The 15,531-nt window shown below is 40.1% G+C and overlaps 1 protein-coding gene across 2 annotated transcripts in view; it reads left to right on the top strand.

Annotated features, from left to right (window-relative positions):
- The window catches only part of Smyd3 (SET and MYND domain containing 3), a 709,978-nt gene that overhangs the window by 680,627 nt on the left and 13,820 nt on the right, over window positions 1-15,531 (top strand). For both annotated transcript variants that reach the window (XM_058575189.1, XM_058575190.1), the window contains exon 11: window positions 4,224-4,332. In XM_058575189.1, coding sequence (XP_058431172.1) covers window positions 4,224-4,332 — 109 coding nt within the window. The remainder of the gene's footprint in view (window positions 1-4,223; window positions 4,333-15,531) is intronic.

Below are 15,531 nucleotides of genomic sequence, written 5' to 3'. Positions count from 1 at the left end.
TCAAAATTGTTCTCTTTGCCCAGCATCTTTTTCTTTTTATGCCATTGACTTATAGAAGATCCTAGGTCTATTCTTCCCTAGCACCCACCACCCCCTTATTATGAATTAGCATCCGCATATCAGAGAAAACATTCAGCATTTGGTTTTTTGGGCTTGCTTATTTTACTTAGCATGATATTCTCCGACTTCATCCATTTATTGGCAAATGCGATAATTTCATTTTTACTTTATATTAGGTAGAGGAGAGTGAAGGGAGGGAACGAGATATGGGATAGGAAGGATAGTAAAATGAAACAGACATTATTACCTTATGTACATACATAACTGCATGACTGATGTGATTCTACAACATGTACAATCAGAAAAATGATATTATACCTCATCTACATATGATATATATCAAAGTGCATAAATGCATTCTATTGTCATATATAGCTAATTAGCACAAATGAAAAAATATAAAGTAAAAAAATGCATTTGTACTGAAAAAAAATACATTTGTATTGAAAAAAGGTTAAAGTTCTGTAGAATTTCCCATTGTTGGCAGCAGCTGACTGCTTTTACTTGTTCCTCTGTTATTTATCCTGAAGTGAAATTTGATTTTATGGACTTGATTAGATGAGTTTGGGTTTGTAGATTTGGTTTGGTTTGGTTTGGTTTTGACATTGGATGCTTTGTAGATAGTATGCAAAATAATTCCTATTTCCTCACATCACTGGCACTTCATGTTTGGTTGTTCCATTTTAGTGATGCTAAATTGGTTGGCGGGTTCATAGATAACAACCTAATCCCACCACTGTGAAATTCTCCATGCTTTCATCCAGTGGTTTTCATCTAGTGATGCATTTTCCATGGGTCAGTTATTTTTTCAGGAGATGAAGATGATGATTTTTCTAATTCCATTGCCATTACATATTTATACACTAAAACTCATGTAACTAGAGTTCTTTGGTTACTCTGAAATACAACTTAAACAGGCAGGTTAAGCTTTCCTTTTAGGTTTAGTAATGTGTTGATATCAGATTTTTTAAAATAGTCCTGAATACTAAATACCAAAAGCTGCTACCTGTAATGAAACAATGTGATTAGTTGTTATATCATATGAAAATCTCACCAGGATCAACAGAGGCCTTGCCATCAGGTATTCTTTCTCTACATCTTTTTGAGATATTTAAGTTCTCTGATTCTCCACCTCTTTGTATAATAAGACAGCAAGACCTTCATGCCCATAAGTCAAGGTTAAAGCTAGTACATGTGCTTCCTTGGAATCTCTGCTTGTTTAAACTCTTTCCCTTTATGCACTTATTCACCTCAGAAGCACCTAAGGAAATTTGTTCATGCGATTGCTATCATTGTTAACAACTGAAGAAGTAGAATGACTTGCAAAATAATTTTGTTATTATCAATTTGGGGTGTGTGTGTGTGTGTGTGTGTGTGTGTGTGCATGCACATGTGAACATTTCTGTTTCTGAATCTTGGAGCCAACTCTGGCTCCACTGTACCCCAGCAGGTCCCAAGGTCCTATTGAATCAGCCCTATAACTTGTTTTTTTTTTCTTTTCTCATTGCCACTAAACTTCTTTGAGTCCCTTTGCTCCTAGGCTCTCTTTTCCAATTTTGTTTCCTATGAAATATCCCTCTTTAGTGCCTCATCTGCAAAGGGAGACCAAACTTCCCGGCTCTGCATGGGTGCCTCTGCACAGCCTGGCCTCCAGTGTACCCACTCCTCAGGTTCCTCTTCTGGTCAGACCAGTGTGCTCACTCCCCCTTTGCGTTCAGTCTCCCAAACCGTCATCAGAGCAGCCCGTCCCTTATTCCCCACAGGGTTGAGCCAGGATCCTCTTACCTCCTCTGGTCCAAACCAGCTCATTCCTGCTGCTCCCCAGAACCTGGAATTTCACAGGTACCTTCCCTTCACCTTCTCACCGAAATTCCTATGTAGTTCCTTCTGTGGTTCAGCTCTCAGCCTGGCCTCAGTTCCTAACAGTCCTGGGGTTAAGATTACTTGTGGGCCCTCCTCTCTCCTTATCACTGTCATACACAGCAAAGTTGATTTTAAAAAAACCCGCACCCTAGGTGGGAATTTCCCCCAGCAGGATGAGCTTTGCCAGTGTTCCTTGGGTGCTAATTCAGCAAATAATCATGATTCTTACTCCATATGTCAGCTGGGTGGCCTCCAGAAACAAAGCAGGCCCCAAATGACACCCCTGCTGGGGCTGTGAGACTGATCCAGGAATACTCATGTAGAAGACTCTGCTACCCATCCTCTCCAGATGAAACTCTACTTCATTTTTTAATATCTTTCAGTGACCGAGGCAGGTACCTGTCATGGCATAATTATGCACCACTTTCTCTGTCATCACAGGACTGAAGATTTTCTTTCCTTCTGCTAACTGATGTGACAGACACCCACTTAGTGGAGAGATTATTAGTATAAAATTACTCTTTGGCCCTTAAATTTAATTATGCCACATTCATAGCAATAAAATAAAATCCTGAATCCAGGTGTGCTTTTCAAGGAAAGTGTCCGGGGCAATTACCTTCTGATAATGGCGTCCTGGGCTTAAGCCTTTTGTCTGGGGTTCTTAAAATCTTTTCCATACAAGTAGATAATGATGTTCATTCTGTAAGGGGTGAGAGGTGAAGTGATTGACCTCGTAGTATTCTCAAGAGATGAAGAAAAATCCAGGACCCAGGTGTCTCCTTTGTTTTCCCCCTTCCCTCTGCCTTTTCAGCTCTTTAAAAAGAGGCCTGGCCAACCTTCTATTGATTTAAATACTTTCTTCCCCAGTCGTGCTTTCCACTCTTCTAAGAGCAGGGATGAAAAAAGTTTCTGTATCACATTTCATGGGAAGAGTTGAGGTTCAGGGAGAGAGAGTGATTTGCACGATACATATTACACAGTAGCTGAAGTGTGGGGTTCACGGGCTCATAAATGAAGAGCAGGGGGAACGGTGCCTGAAACAGGCAGGCCCTGAGTGGGTGGTGACTCCTAGGATTGTCTTATGGACATCTAGAGCAGGTACCTTCTGTCTCTGGGGAAGCAACATTTGGCATGTGCCCTTGTGTTTTCAACAGTTGAGATGTATTTCCTCCCTGCACAGCCAAGCATTTCTGAATCCTTAAGAGCTAGTTTAGGGCCTGTTCCCTCCTCCATGAAGCCTTCCCCAGTCCACCCAATCAGCAGGCATCTCCCTCTTCATAAACTCTAGTATCAGTTCAACAAACGTGAACTGAATATCTAGCATATGCTAAGTACCACCTGAGTTAGGGACAAAAGAAAGCTCTAGCCTATAGTATCATTTTAAAACTTGTTTGAATGTCTTGTCTTTTGTCTGATAAAATTATTTGAGGGAAAAGCACATCAGTACACAGTGTGTTGTCCCCCGCCCCCATCATTCCGAATATACAGCAGGAGCTGAGTATTCTCTTGGGGGATGTGGGAGCCAGAAAAGACTGAACTGTTGAATCCAATATGGTACATTCTTATTGAATTGAATTGAAATAATATGGGGTCTTCATGGGGTCTGGAACATAGCCCTAAGTCCTCATTCTTTGTTCTACCACAGCACCCTATTCTGTTCTGTTGAATGCGAAAGAGGTCAAGTATGTGTTGAGTTCCTTCTACATGCACATCATGGAGAAGGGTGCCTCAGTCAAAGGCACTGTAGTACAGTGTGATGACAAGCTAAATATACAAGTGCTGTAAATAGTGGGGACCACGATGGACTCTACAATGAGATTCTTTCAAAGGTCTTTTCAGATTAAAGGGGAGGTGTGGTAGCATTTACTTGGGAAATCATGAAAAGTTTTATTCATTTATTCAACAAATGTATATTGAAAACCAATATTCTGTTCCAGGCTTCGATAGTCCTGGAGCTTAATGGAAAAGGATGGAGGACAGAATTAGTAACTAGTTTCCTGCCTTTTGCCCAACTATAAATACAGAGGTCCATATTTTTGTTTCTCTTCTCCAGTGTCTTGTAGGGAGGCATTCTAGTCCTGCCCTGACTTTCTCTGATGCTGACGGCATTCTGGGATGCTGAAGAGGGCAGTGTGTGAAATCCCCCTGGTACTACATTCTCCTGGATTACCAAGCTAATTTCCTTTTAGTAGCTCATTAACATTCACAGCCAGTGTTTGCTCCCACTTTCAGTCTCCTGATGAAATGCTGACTGTGAAGGTGAGAGCTACTGATGCTGTTTGCCTTTTGGTTTCTTCCAGGATTTTTTTCCCAGGAAGCCACCCCGTCAGAGGTGTGCAAGTAATGAAAGTCGGCAAACTGCAGTTGCATCAAGGCATGTTTCCGCAAGCAATGAAGAACCTGAGACTGGTGAGTGCACCAAGATCTTGGGGAGTTCTGCCTGGTACACCTCTTTCTGGCTGTCACTGGGCCTTTTCTTGGTAATTTTTTTTTGTAACAACTCTATTTTTAGCACTATGTAATGTGCATGCACACACATACCCAAGGTATGCTGGTAAATATTTAACAACCAGCTCTAAAAAGAAAGGAAAAACAGATCTGTGACATTCTCCAGTTTCTGTGGTATAAATGTACCCCATGTGATTGATTTTAAATTACCCACATGAATCAGCCTGCTCCCAAAGCTCATGACAGTTCTAGTAATCACTCTTGTAAACGGGTGCAAACCAGCCAGAGTATCCCTCTGCACATGTACCCCACCCCACCATGAACAAGCACCCTTCTCTCTGCTGTACACAGTGCATCTCCTTGCATGGCAGGGAAGACGCTTGCCTTTGGAGGCCGCCCCCCGCCCCCCCACACCAGACACACACAGTCACACTGTACTCTCACCATCGCCTACTCTGACCTGCCAACTCCTGGGTCTTTACAAAGCTCTATTCTCTGCCTTAAATTCCCTCCCTACACCCTCCTCCCTGGACCTAGCAGAGCTCTACTGATCCTTTAAGGCTCAGCTCCAATGTCATTTTCTTCTTTATAACCACAAATCTTTGCTCACTCAGCCTGTGGAGAACACTTCCCATATTGTTGTAAGCATACCTGGAGATACACCTTCCCATCCCCAGGAGCCTGCAAGGTCCCTGTGGTTGTCTTTGTAACTAGTTCAGTGCCATGTATGATACCCAGAACCTAAGAAGTATTCATTGTTGGGGAAGAAGGGAAGGAGAGAGGAAGGTCGGTCAATATGATCTTAGCAATAAGTGCTGAGAAACTAAATGGGAGAACTGGGTCTGTGTTCAAACACCTTGTTGGAGAGAGACACTTATTTTCACCCTCTTAGGGAATCTCCTTTGCCTAGAGGTGCCCTGGGCTCCTTGTCGTCCTGGCCTTTCCTCTCCTGCAGAATCACCTCTATCCCAACCCATGGCCCTCCAAACAAAGAGCTCATGTGCTCAGCTGGTAGGTACTAGGAAGACCTGGCATACAGGGTTTCACAGGGAACATTGACACTTAATGGGGTCCTCTGGACCACAGTGCCCTTGTCTGCAGAAAGCTGTGATAGAAGAATCAGAGGCCTGCATTAGGAATGCTCAGAGAGTATCCAGGGGCTGCCTTAGCCCATAACATGGGCAATTTTAGATGAGAAAAATGACAAATACCTAAGGGATTCTTAAAAATAAGATTCCCGAGACAAACTGCTGTGACTCAGCACTAAACAATCCCGCTGAAACAACTGGTCGGCCCTTCTGAACCTGCGGAGGTTAATACCAACCGAGCCTTCATAGGCAGTGGCCACAGGATTGAGATGGGGCTTGGGAGAGCCAGTCAGGACCCACCCGTTGCATCAGTCACCCGGCAAAGGGAACGAACTGTCGCCATTTGTATGGGAAACCACCATGGCAGAGAACTGACGTCACCAGAATGTGGCGGAGAAGATAACTTCATTGAAACTGGTGGCAGCAGTGACTTCTTCCCTTCCCTTCTAATACCTTTCCTCCCAAGCATCAAATAAATTTATAGGAGTAAACAGTAACTCAGCAGTCAAACAGAACAAGAAGTACCATGAGCAGCAGCATGAAAAAGCAAGGAAGAAAAGGAGTACAAACAATGCAGGACAGCCTAAATATTCAGGAGGACCTAGAGGCATCAGAAAAATGGTCAAATAAAGAACTCAAGGAATACCTTAGACAGATGGAGTGGAACCTTAAAGAGGATATGAGACAGCAAATTCAAACAGTGAAAGAACACATTGAAAGTGAATTACATAAACAGATAAAAGAAGCAAATAAGCATCTTTATCAGGAGATAGATTATAAAAAAATCAAACAATAATTCTAGAAATGAAGGAAACTATAAACCAAATTAAAAACTCAAATGAGAGTATCACTAACAGAGTGGAGCAAGTAGAAGCCAGAACGTCAGATAATGAAGACAAAATATATCATCTTGAAAAGAGTCTAGCCAACTCAGAAAGGCTGGTAAAAAATCATGAGAAAAACATCCAAGAGATATGGGATAACATAAAAAAACCAATCTTAAGAGTCATCGGGATAGAGGAAGGTATAGAGGTTCAAACCAAGGGAATGAGCAATATGCTGAATGAAATAATTGTAGAAAACGTTCCAGAAATAAAAAGGAAACGAACATACAAATTGTAGATGCATACAGGACACCGAGCATACAAAATCACAGTAGACCAACGCCAAGACACATTGTTATGAAGATATCCAACATACAGAACAAAGAGAAAATTTTAAAAGCTACAAGAGAAAGGAGGCAGATTACATTCAGGGGTAAACCAATAAGGGTAACAACGAATTTTTCATCACAGACGTTGAAAGCGAGAAGATCCTGGAACAACGTATTTCAAACACTGAAAGACAATGGATGCCAACCAAGAATTTTGTATCCAGCAAAATTAAGCTTCAGGTACAACAAAGAAATAAAAATCTTTCATGATAAACAAAAGTTACAAGAATTTGCAGCCAGAAAACCAGCATTGCAAAGCATCTTGAGCGAAACACCACACAAGGAAGAAATGAAAAACAATAACCCAAACCAACAGTGGGAAGTGCCTCAGTAAAGACAGAGGGCGGGGGAAAAGCTAATCATGGAGAAACAAACTAAATTTAAAAAAAAAAGATAAATAATCAAACATGGCTGGAAGTACAAATCATATATCAGTAGTAACTCTAAACGTTAATGGCTTAAACTCTCCAATAAAGCTATATAGGCTGGTAACATGGATTGAAAAAGTAAATCCAACAATATGCTGCCTCCAGGAGACACATCTGATTGGAAAAGACATACACAGGCTGAAGGTGAAAGGTTGGGAAAAAATATACCACGCACACGGTCCTCGTAAGCAAGCAGGGGTGGCCATCCTCATATCGAATAAAATCGACTTCAAGACTAAGTTAATCAAAAGGGATAAGGAAGGACATTGTATACTGTTAAAAGGAACCATTCACCAACAAGACATAACAATTATCAATATTTATGCACCAAATAATGGTGCTGTGACGTTCATAAAACAAACTCTCCTCAAGTTCAAGAATCAAATAGACCACAACACAATAATTATGGGTGACTTCAACACACCTCTCTCACCATTGGACAGATCCTCCAAACAAAAGTTGAATAAAGAAACTATAGAATTCAATATCACAATCAATAACCTAGACTTAACTGACATATATAGAATATATCAACCATCATCAAGTGGATATACTTTTTTCTCAGCAGCACATGGATCCTTCTCAAAAATAGACCATATATTATGCCATAGGTCAACCCTCAGTAAATATAAAGGGGTGGACATAATACCATGCATTTTATCTGATCATAATGGAATGAAACTGGAAATCAATGATCAAAGAAGGAAGGAAAAATCCTACATCACATGGAAAATAAACAATATGTTACTGAATGATCAATGGGTTAAGAAAACATAAAGGAGGAAATCAAAAAATTCTCAGAGATAAATGAAAATACAGACACAACATATGGGAATCTATGGGACACAATGAAAGCAGTTTTAAGAGGGAAATTCATCACCTGGAGGTCATTCCTCAAAAAAAGAAAAAACCAACAAATAAATGAGGTCACACTTCATCTCAAAGCCCTAGAAAAGGAAGAGCAAAACAACAGCAAATGTAGCAGAAGGCAAGAAATAATTAAAATCAGAGCGGAAATCAACGAAATTGAAACAAAAGAAACTATTGAAAAAATTGACAAAACTAAAAGTTGGTTCTTCGAAAAAATAAATAAGATCGACAGACCCATAGCCATACTAACGAAGAGAAGAAGAGAGAGAACTCAAATTACTAACATACGGGATGAAAAAGGCAACATCACAACAGATACTACAGAAATACAGAAGATAATTAGGAATTATTTTGAAAACCTATATTCCAATAAAATAGAAGATAGTGAAGACATCGATAAATTTCTTAAGTCATATGATTTGCCCAGACTGAGTCAGGAGGATACACACAATTTGAAGAGACCAATATCAACGGATGAAATAGAAGAAGCAATCAAAAGACTCCAAACCAAGAAAAGCCCAGGACCGGATGGGTATACAGTGGAGTTTTACAAAACCTTTAAAGAAGAATTAATACCAATACTTTTCAAGTTATTTCAGGAAATAGAAAAAGAGGGAGCTCTTCCAAATTCATTCTATGAGGCCAACATCACCCTGATTCCTAAACCAGACAAAGACACCTCAAAGAAAGAAAACTACAGACCAATATCTCTAATGAACCTAGATGCAAAAATCCTCAATAAAATTCTGGCGAATCGGATACAAAAACACATCAAAAAAATTGTGCACCATGATCAAGTAGGATTCATCCCTGGGATGCAAGGATGGTTCAATATACAGAAATCAATAAATGTTATTCACCACATCAATAGACTCAAAGATAAGAACCATATGATCATCTCGATAGATGCAGAAAAAGCATTCGACAAAGTACAGCATCCCTTTATGTTCAAAACATTAGAAAAATTAGGGATAACAGGAACTTACCTCAACATTGTAAAAGCTATCTATGCTAAGCCTCAGGCTAGCATCATTCTGAATGGAGAAAAATTTAAGGCATTCCCTCTAAAATCTGGAACAAGACAGGGATGCCCTCTATCACCACTTCTATTCAATATAGTTCTCGAAACACTGGCCAGAGCAATTAGACAGACGAAAGAAATTAAAGGCATAAAAATAGGAAAAGAAGAACTTAAATTATCACTATTTTCAGATGACATGATTCTATACCTAGAAGACCCAAAAGGGTCTACAAAGAAACTACTAGAACTAATAAATGAATTCAGCAAAGTGGCAGGATATAAAATCAACACGCATAAATCAAAGGCATTTCTGTATATCAGCAACAAAACTTCTGAAACAGAAATGAGGAAAAATACCCCATTCACAATATCCTCAATAAAAAAATACTTGGGAATCAACCTAACAAAAGAGGTGAAAGATTTATACAATGAAAACTACAGAACCCTAAAGAGAGAAATAGAAGAAGATCTTAGAAGATGGAAAAATATACCCTGTGCATGGATAGGCAGAACTAACATCATCAAAATGGCGATATTACCAAAAGTTCTCTATAGGTTTAATGCAATGCCAATCAAAATCCCAATGGCATTTCTTGTAGAAATAGAGAAAGCAATCATGAAATTCATATGGAAAAATAAAAGACCCAGAATAGCAAAAGCAACTCTAAGCAGGAAGTGTGAATCAGGCGGCATAGCGATACCAGATTTCAAACTATACTACAGAGCAATAGTAACAAAAACAGCATGGTACTGGTACCAAAACAGGCAGGTGGACCAATGGTACAGAATAGAGGACAAAGAGACTAATCCACAAAGTTACAACTGTCTTATATTTGATAAAGGGGCTAAAAGCATGCAATGGAGGAAGGATAGCATCTTCAACAAATGGTGCTGGGAAAACTGGAAGTCCATATGCAACAAAATGAAACTGAATCCCCTTCTCTCGCCATGCACAAAAGTTAACTCAAAATGGATCAAAGAGCTTGATATCAAATCAGAGACTCTGCATCTGATAGAAGAAAAAGTTGGCTCTGATCTACATATTGTGGGGTCGAGCTCCAAATTCCTTAATAGGACACCCATAGCACAAGAGTTAATAACAAGAATCAACAAATGGGACTTATTCAAACTAAAAAGTTTTTTCTCAGCAAGAGAAACAATAAGAGAGGTAAATAGGGAGCCTACATCATGAGAACAAATTTTTACTCCTCACACTTCAGATAGAGCCCTAATATCCAGAGTATACAAAGAACTCAAAAAATTAAACAATAATATAACAAATAACCCAATCAGCAAATGGGCCAAGGATCTGAACAGACACTTCTCAGAGGAGGACATACAATCAATCAACAAGTACATGAAAAAATGCTCACCATCTCTAGCAGTCAGAGAAATGCAAATCAAAACCACCCTAAGATACCATCTCACTCCAGTAAGACTGGCAGCTACTATGAAGTCAAACAACAAGTGCTGGCGAGGATGTGGGGAAAAGGGTACTCTTCTACACTGCTGGTGGCACTGCAAATTTGTGCGGCCAATTTGGAAAGCAGTATGGAGATTCCTGGGAAAGCTGGGAATGGAACCACCATTTGACCCAGCTATTGCCCTTCTCGGACTATTCCCTGAAGACCTTAAAAGAGCATACTACAGGGATACTGCCACATTGATGTTCGTAGCAGCACAATTCACAATAGCTAGACTGTGGAACCAACCCAGATGCCCTTCAATAGATGAATGGATAAAAAAATGTGGCATTTATACACAATGGAGTATTACACAGCACTAAAAAATGACAAAATCATAGAATTTACAGGGAAATGGATGGCATTAGAGCAGATTATGCTAAGTGAAGCTAGCCAATCCCTAAAAAACAAATGCCAAATGTCTTCTTTGATATAATGAGAGCAACTAAGAACAGAGCAGGGAGGAAGAGCAAGAGGAAAAGATTAACATTAAACAGAGACATGAGGTGGGAGGGAAAGGGAGAGAAAAGGGAAATTGCATGGAAATGGAAGGAGACCCTCATTGTTATACAAAATTACATATAAGAGGTTGTGAGGGGAATGGGAAAAAAAACAAGGGGAGAAATGAATTACAGTAGATGGGGTAGAGAGAGAAGATGGGAGGGGAGGGGAGGGGAGGGGGGATAGTAGAGGATAGGAAAGGTAGCAGAATACAACAGTTACTAACATGGCATTATGTAAAAATGTGGATGTGTAACGGATGTGATTCTGCAATCTGTATTTGGGGTAAAAATGGGAGTTCATAACCCACTTGGTTCTAATGTATGAAATATGATATGTCAAGAGCTTTGTAAAGTTTTGAACAACCAATAAGAAAAAATAAGATTCCCTATTGCTAATTTTTGTTGAACACTAGCCACATTATCTGCTCCTGATTTCTACTGAAATCATCCCACAGTCAACAGAAAGAACAGAAGGATTTCCTGAAGGCTCTCAGCTCATCTTGTTCTTTTTACTTTATCTAACATCTTTTCCCAGATTGGTGGAAGAACACCAAGCAGACTCTTGCAGTCTCAGGAGAACTTTTCATTTCAGGTCTGGTGATTCTTAACCAGTCCAATCAGCTAGGCAGAAATTCTTTTTGGGAGTCTGCTGTGTGAAAGTTTCAGCAGAAAAATAATTCAGGTTGTTTCCCCAAATACATGTTATACTCAACCCAGGGTCACCATGCAAATAGGTGTCTCACAAGTGATCATGTTAATCCTTTATGTTTATATGGGACTGGAAACGATTAGTGCCACTCACACATGATCTTACTTGGGCCTCATAACAGACAATAAGCATGTGAGGTCAGCAGGCCAGGAATTTCCAATATCATTTGAAAAATGAAGGCATGAAGGCTTGGAGACACACAAGAGCTTGTCTAGAGTCACAGTATTCAGAGCCAGGTCTAGTTTCTTTAGTGTAATTTAACATATGTTGATAAAATGCTTCTATTTATCTGAATAAGACCCAGTATTGTCCTTACAACTTAATCGAGGAGACAGGCATGTCATTAAATCCAGGCCAGAATCCAAGGCTCTGCTCTTTTCCTCTAGACTTCCCCATTTAAATAGATGAGGCTTTCTAGTTACACTTGAAACACAGAAATCCCTTTAAGTCTAGTCGAATTCCTGATGCCAACTCAGAGGAAAATGTGGGAGAGGAAGCAGAGCATATTTGGATCTCTGGAGTTCTTTATGTGAGGCTTGAGTCCTTGCCATCCCACGCAGAACTCTTGAGGGAGGGATCTGATACCCTTAGCTGCAAAGGCAGAATTGAAAGGCCCAGCAGGCTTCTCAGTGTAGGTTTATGGTGTGCTGTGGCCTGGGCCCCGTGTGGACCAGCACCAGCCCTTCGATGGCCTCCTGTTGCTCTTTACCCCTTACACCCGGGTCTGTTCTTCTTCTTCTCATGCCCTTCTGTGAGTTGCCTCACCTCACCAAGAAGCTGCCCCTGGTAGTCATCATACCATTCTCCTGTTCCTGTTCCCAAGATAAGTCTAAGCATGGACCCTAATGGCTGCCAAATGAGACATTCTTGATTTTCTGTCACGAGGCCTGTGCTTAAATTGTACTCTTAACCTGGAACTTCCTATTTGACTCCAGACAAAATCCCTGAGCTTCTTGCCCAGTCTGATTACCAACCAAGAAGCGAATGTGCACCCCTGGCAGTGTGGTGTAAGAAAAAGAGTGCCCATATTTAAAGTCAGTAGGTTCAGGTTCCAGTCTCACCATTTACCAGTTTTGTGACTTGAAACATGACACTTAATCTCTCTGAATAAAATTTTAGTTTTAAAATTAATACTATCCAGGCTGGGGTTATGGCTCAGTGGTAGAGCGCTTGCCTGGCACATGTGAGGCACTGGCTCAATCCTCAGCACTACATAAAAATAAATAAATAAAATAGAGGTATTATGTCCATCTATGACTAAAAATATTTTTTTAATTTAAAAAAATTAATACTATCCTGTAGATTTATTTTGAGAAGTAAATGAGGCTATGTGTGAGAGTGTGCTTGTCAATCTCAAGCATTTGGAGACTATGAAGGCTTATTATTGTCACAAAAATTCATTCTGATCACTCTACCCAGCTGGCCCCTTTAGTATAACTTGTGTTTGTAGTTCAGGCTTACGGTTCTCCTCATAAAGAGTTATGCTGTATTGTGCTCCCCACCAGCTCACTAAGGTGTGCTATTTCTGTAAGATGAGAGGAAATTCCTCAAGGGCCCCTGTCTGATATACCTTTTGGACCTCCTAGTGCCAACAAACAGACACACACAGTCACACATGCCCCAAACACAAGTTCTATTAAATCCATGCTTTAATGTGTGGATTTCTTAATGGATAGAGGACTTTAAAACCCTCACCCTGGCCCTGTTCTTTTAGCTATATGTGGCAAACTGACCAGACTCTGTCATGACTTTTGCTGAGCATTTGCTAGCAGGGGAATGGCCTGAGCATGTGCCTCTCTATGAGAGCTCATATGACCTGTGAACCCACATACAGTTCTTTCCTGCAGAAAGCCTCAGTCTTGAGCTTTCTGGGGACTCAGGCAACCTGGAGAAAGGAAGGAGAAGCTATATTCACTATATTCTTTGCCTTTTGAAACTGTTTTGCTCTCTAGATGGGTACTCTGGGGTATTCTTTCTTGTCTTAGAATCCTGGAAATAATGGAACAAAATAGCTTGAATGAGTTTTTCAAAGCCTGAGTGTGGAACAGAAGAAATCAGAGAAGCTTCAGAAACAGAGATCTGTTATAGATTCAGTTAGGACCCAGCCTCCTCCAGGAAAGGAATCCACTTAGCCAGCTCTGATTCGGTTTAGGTTTTCATCTCCACTGGGCTCTGCAGAAATTCTTGTGATTGCTGCCACAGGACAGGCCTGGAGTCCCTTCACAGTGCTCCCCTCCTGCTTTCTCTTATCTCTGATCTGTTTTCATTTCTTTCCATATATTTCTTGGAAGGATTTTGTTTGCCACTGACTTGACTTCTTGAATCTCAAGGACAACACTCCCCATCTGAGCTGTCTTGTCAATGAAACTGTTTCTTTTCCATGAAGTCAGGTTATAAGATTAGCCTTCTTTTGTCTCAGTAACTGGTTTTTAAAATATAGATTCAAATTTCATACACTACGCTTTTTTTCTCTTGTCATTTTGAAATTTTCTTTCATTTTTCTTGTTTAGGTAATGGGAATTGAACCCAGGTGTGTTTAACCACCAAGTTACATCCCCAGCCCTTTTTATTTTGAGACAGGGTCTTGCTAATTGCTGAGGCTAGCCTCAGATGATAGCCTTCCTCATCAATGGGATTACAGGCGTGTGCTACCATACCTGGCTCTTTACATCTCGTTTTGAAGATCTGTTTAGTTTTTTTTCTGGGTCCATAGAAGAATGCAGATTACAAGTCTCATTAGTTGCTCCTTTCATTGATGCACAGTTATGAGCTATTCCCAATAACTGTGGAGAGTTTAAAGCACAACCACACTGGTCTTTCACTCCAGCCTGCACCCTTATTTCTAGCCACTAACAACGACTATTTCTAGCCATTAACGATAACAATAAGGCATGTATTTCAATTTTCCATTTATTTTTCTTCTCTTTAATCTTTTATTACTGCATTATAGTTATCCATAATAGTGGGGTTTATTTCATTTTGACATCATCACATGCATGGAAAATAATTTGCTCCTTTTCAATCCCCATTACTTCCTCTTTCCATCCCCTCCCCCTGTTCCCCTTCCTCTACTCCACTGATCTTCCTTCTATTTGTTGTGTTTTTAAATTGATGCTTCCCATTTCTTAATTTGGTATCACATTTTGTAAAGAATAATATACAATTTATGGCATGGATTAGTTGAAACACTTCTGGCTGCAGATGACAAAAATTGAATTTGAACTTTCTTAAGGGAAAAAGAAAGGGGGAGTCTAGGCCCATGTAAAGGAAATGTCCAGGGTTACATAAGCTCAAGGCATGGTTAGACCCAGGTACATCATCTGGTCTTCAGCTGTCACCATCTCCTTCTCTATTTAGCTGTCATCTGTTTTGGCGTATCCTCAGGCAGCATTCTCTTTGAGGTGGTAAGATGGTCACCAGTAGCATGGAGCTTACATTCTAAAGAGTTGGGCAGGGGCTGGGGTTGTGGCTCAGCAATAGCACACTCGCCTAACACAAGCAAGGTGCTCAGTTCAATCCTCAACACCACATAAAAATAAATAAATAAAGGCATTTTGTCCAACTACAAAAAAAAAAAAAAATATATATATATATATATATATATATATATACACACACACACACACATACACATACATACATATATATTTTTTAAAAAAAGAGTTGGGACAATCCATCTGTGATTGATTAAGTGAGAGAAGAGTCACATGTGAGGTTCCAGGGTAGCAGTGACTATTCAGTGGACTCCCAAATAGCCAAAAGCAGACTTGAAAAGGGACAAAATTGGAAGACTCACAATTCTTGATTTCAAAATTTGCTACAAAGCTACAGTAATCAAAACAATGCCCTGATACATCAATCTATA

This window comes from Marmota monax, unplaced genomic scaffold (assembly GCF_021218885.2).
Source record: "Marmota monax isolate L192 unplaced genomic scaffold, Marmota_monax_Labrador192_F-V1.1 WCK01_AAM20220418_F8-fsc00090, whole genome shotgun sequence".
In the NCBI taxonomy this organism is placed as follows: Eukaryota; Metazoa; Chordata; class Mammalia; order Rodentia; family Sciuridae; genus Marmota; species Marmota monax.
This window is presented reverse-complemented; position numbering and strand designations above follow the sequence as displayed.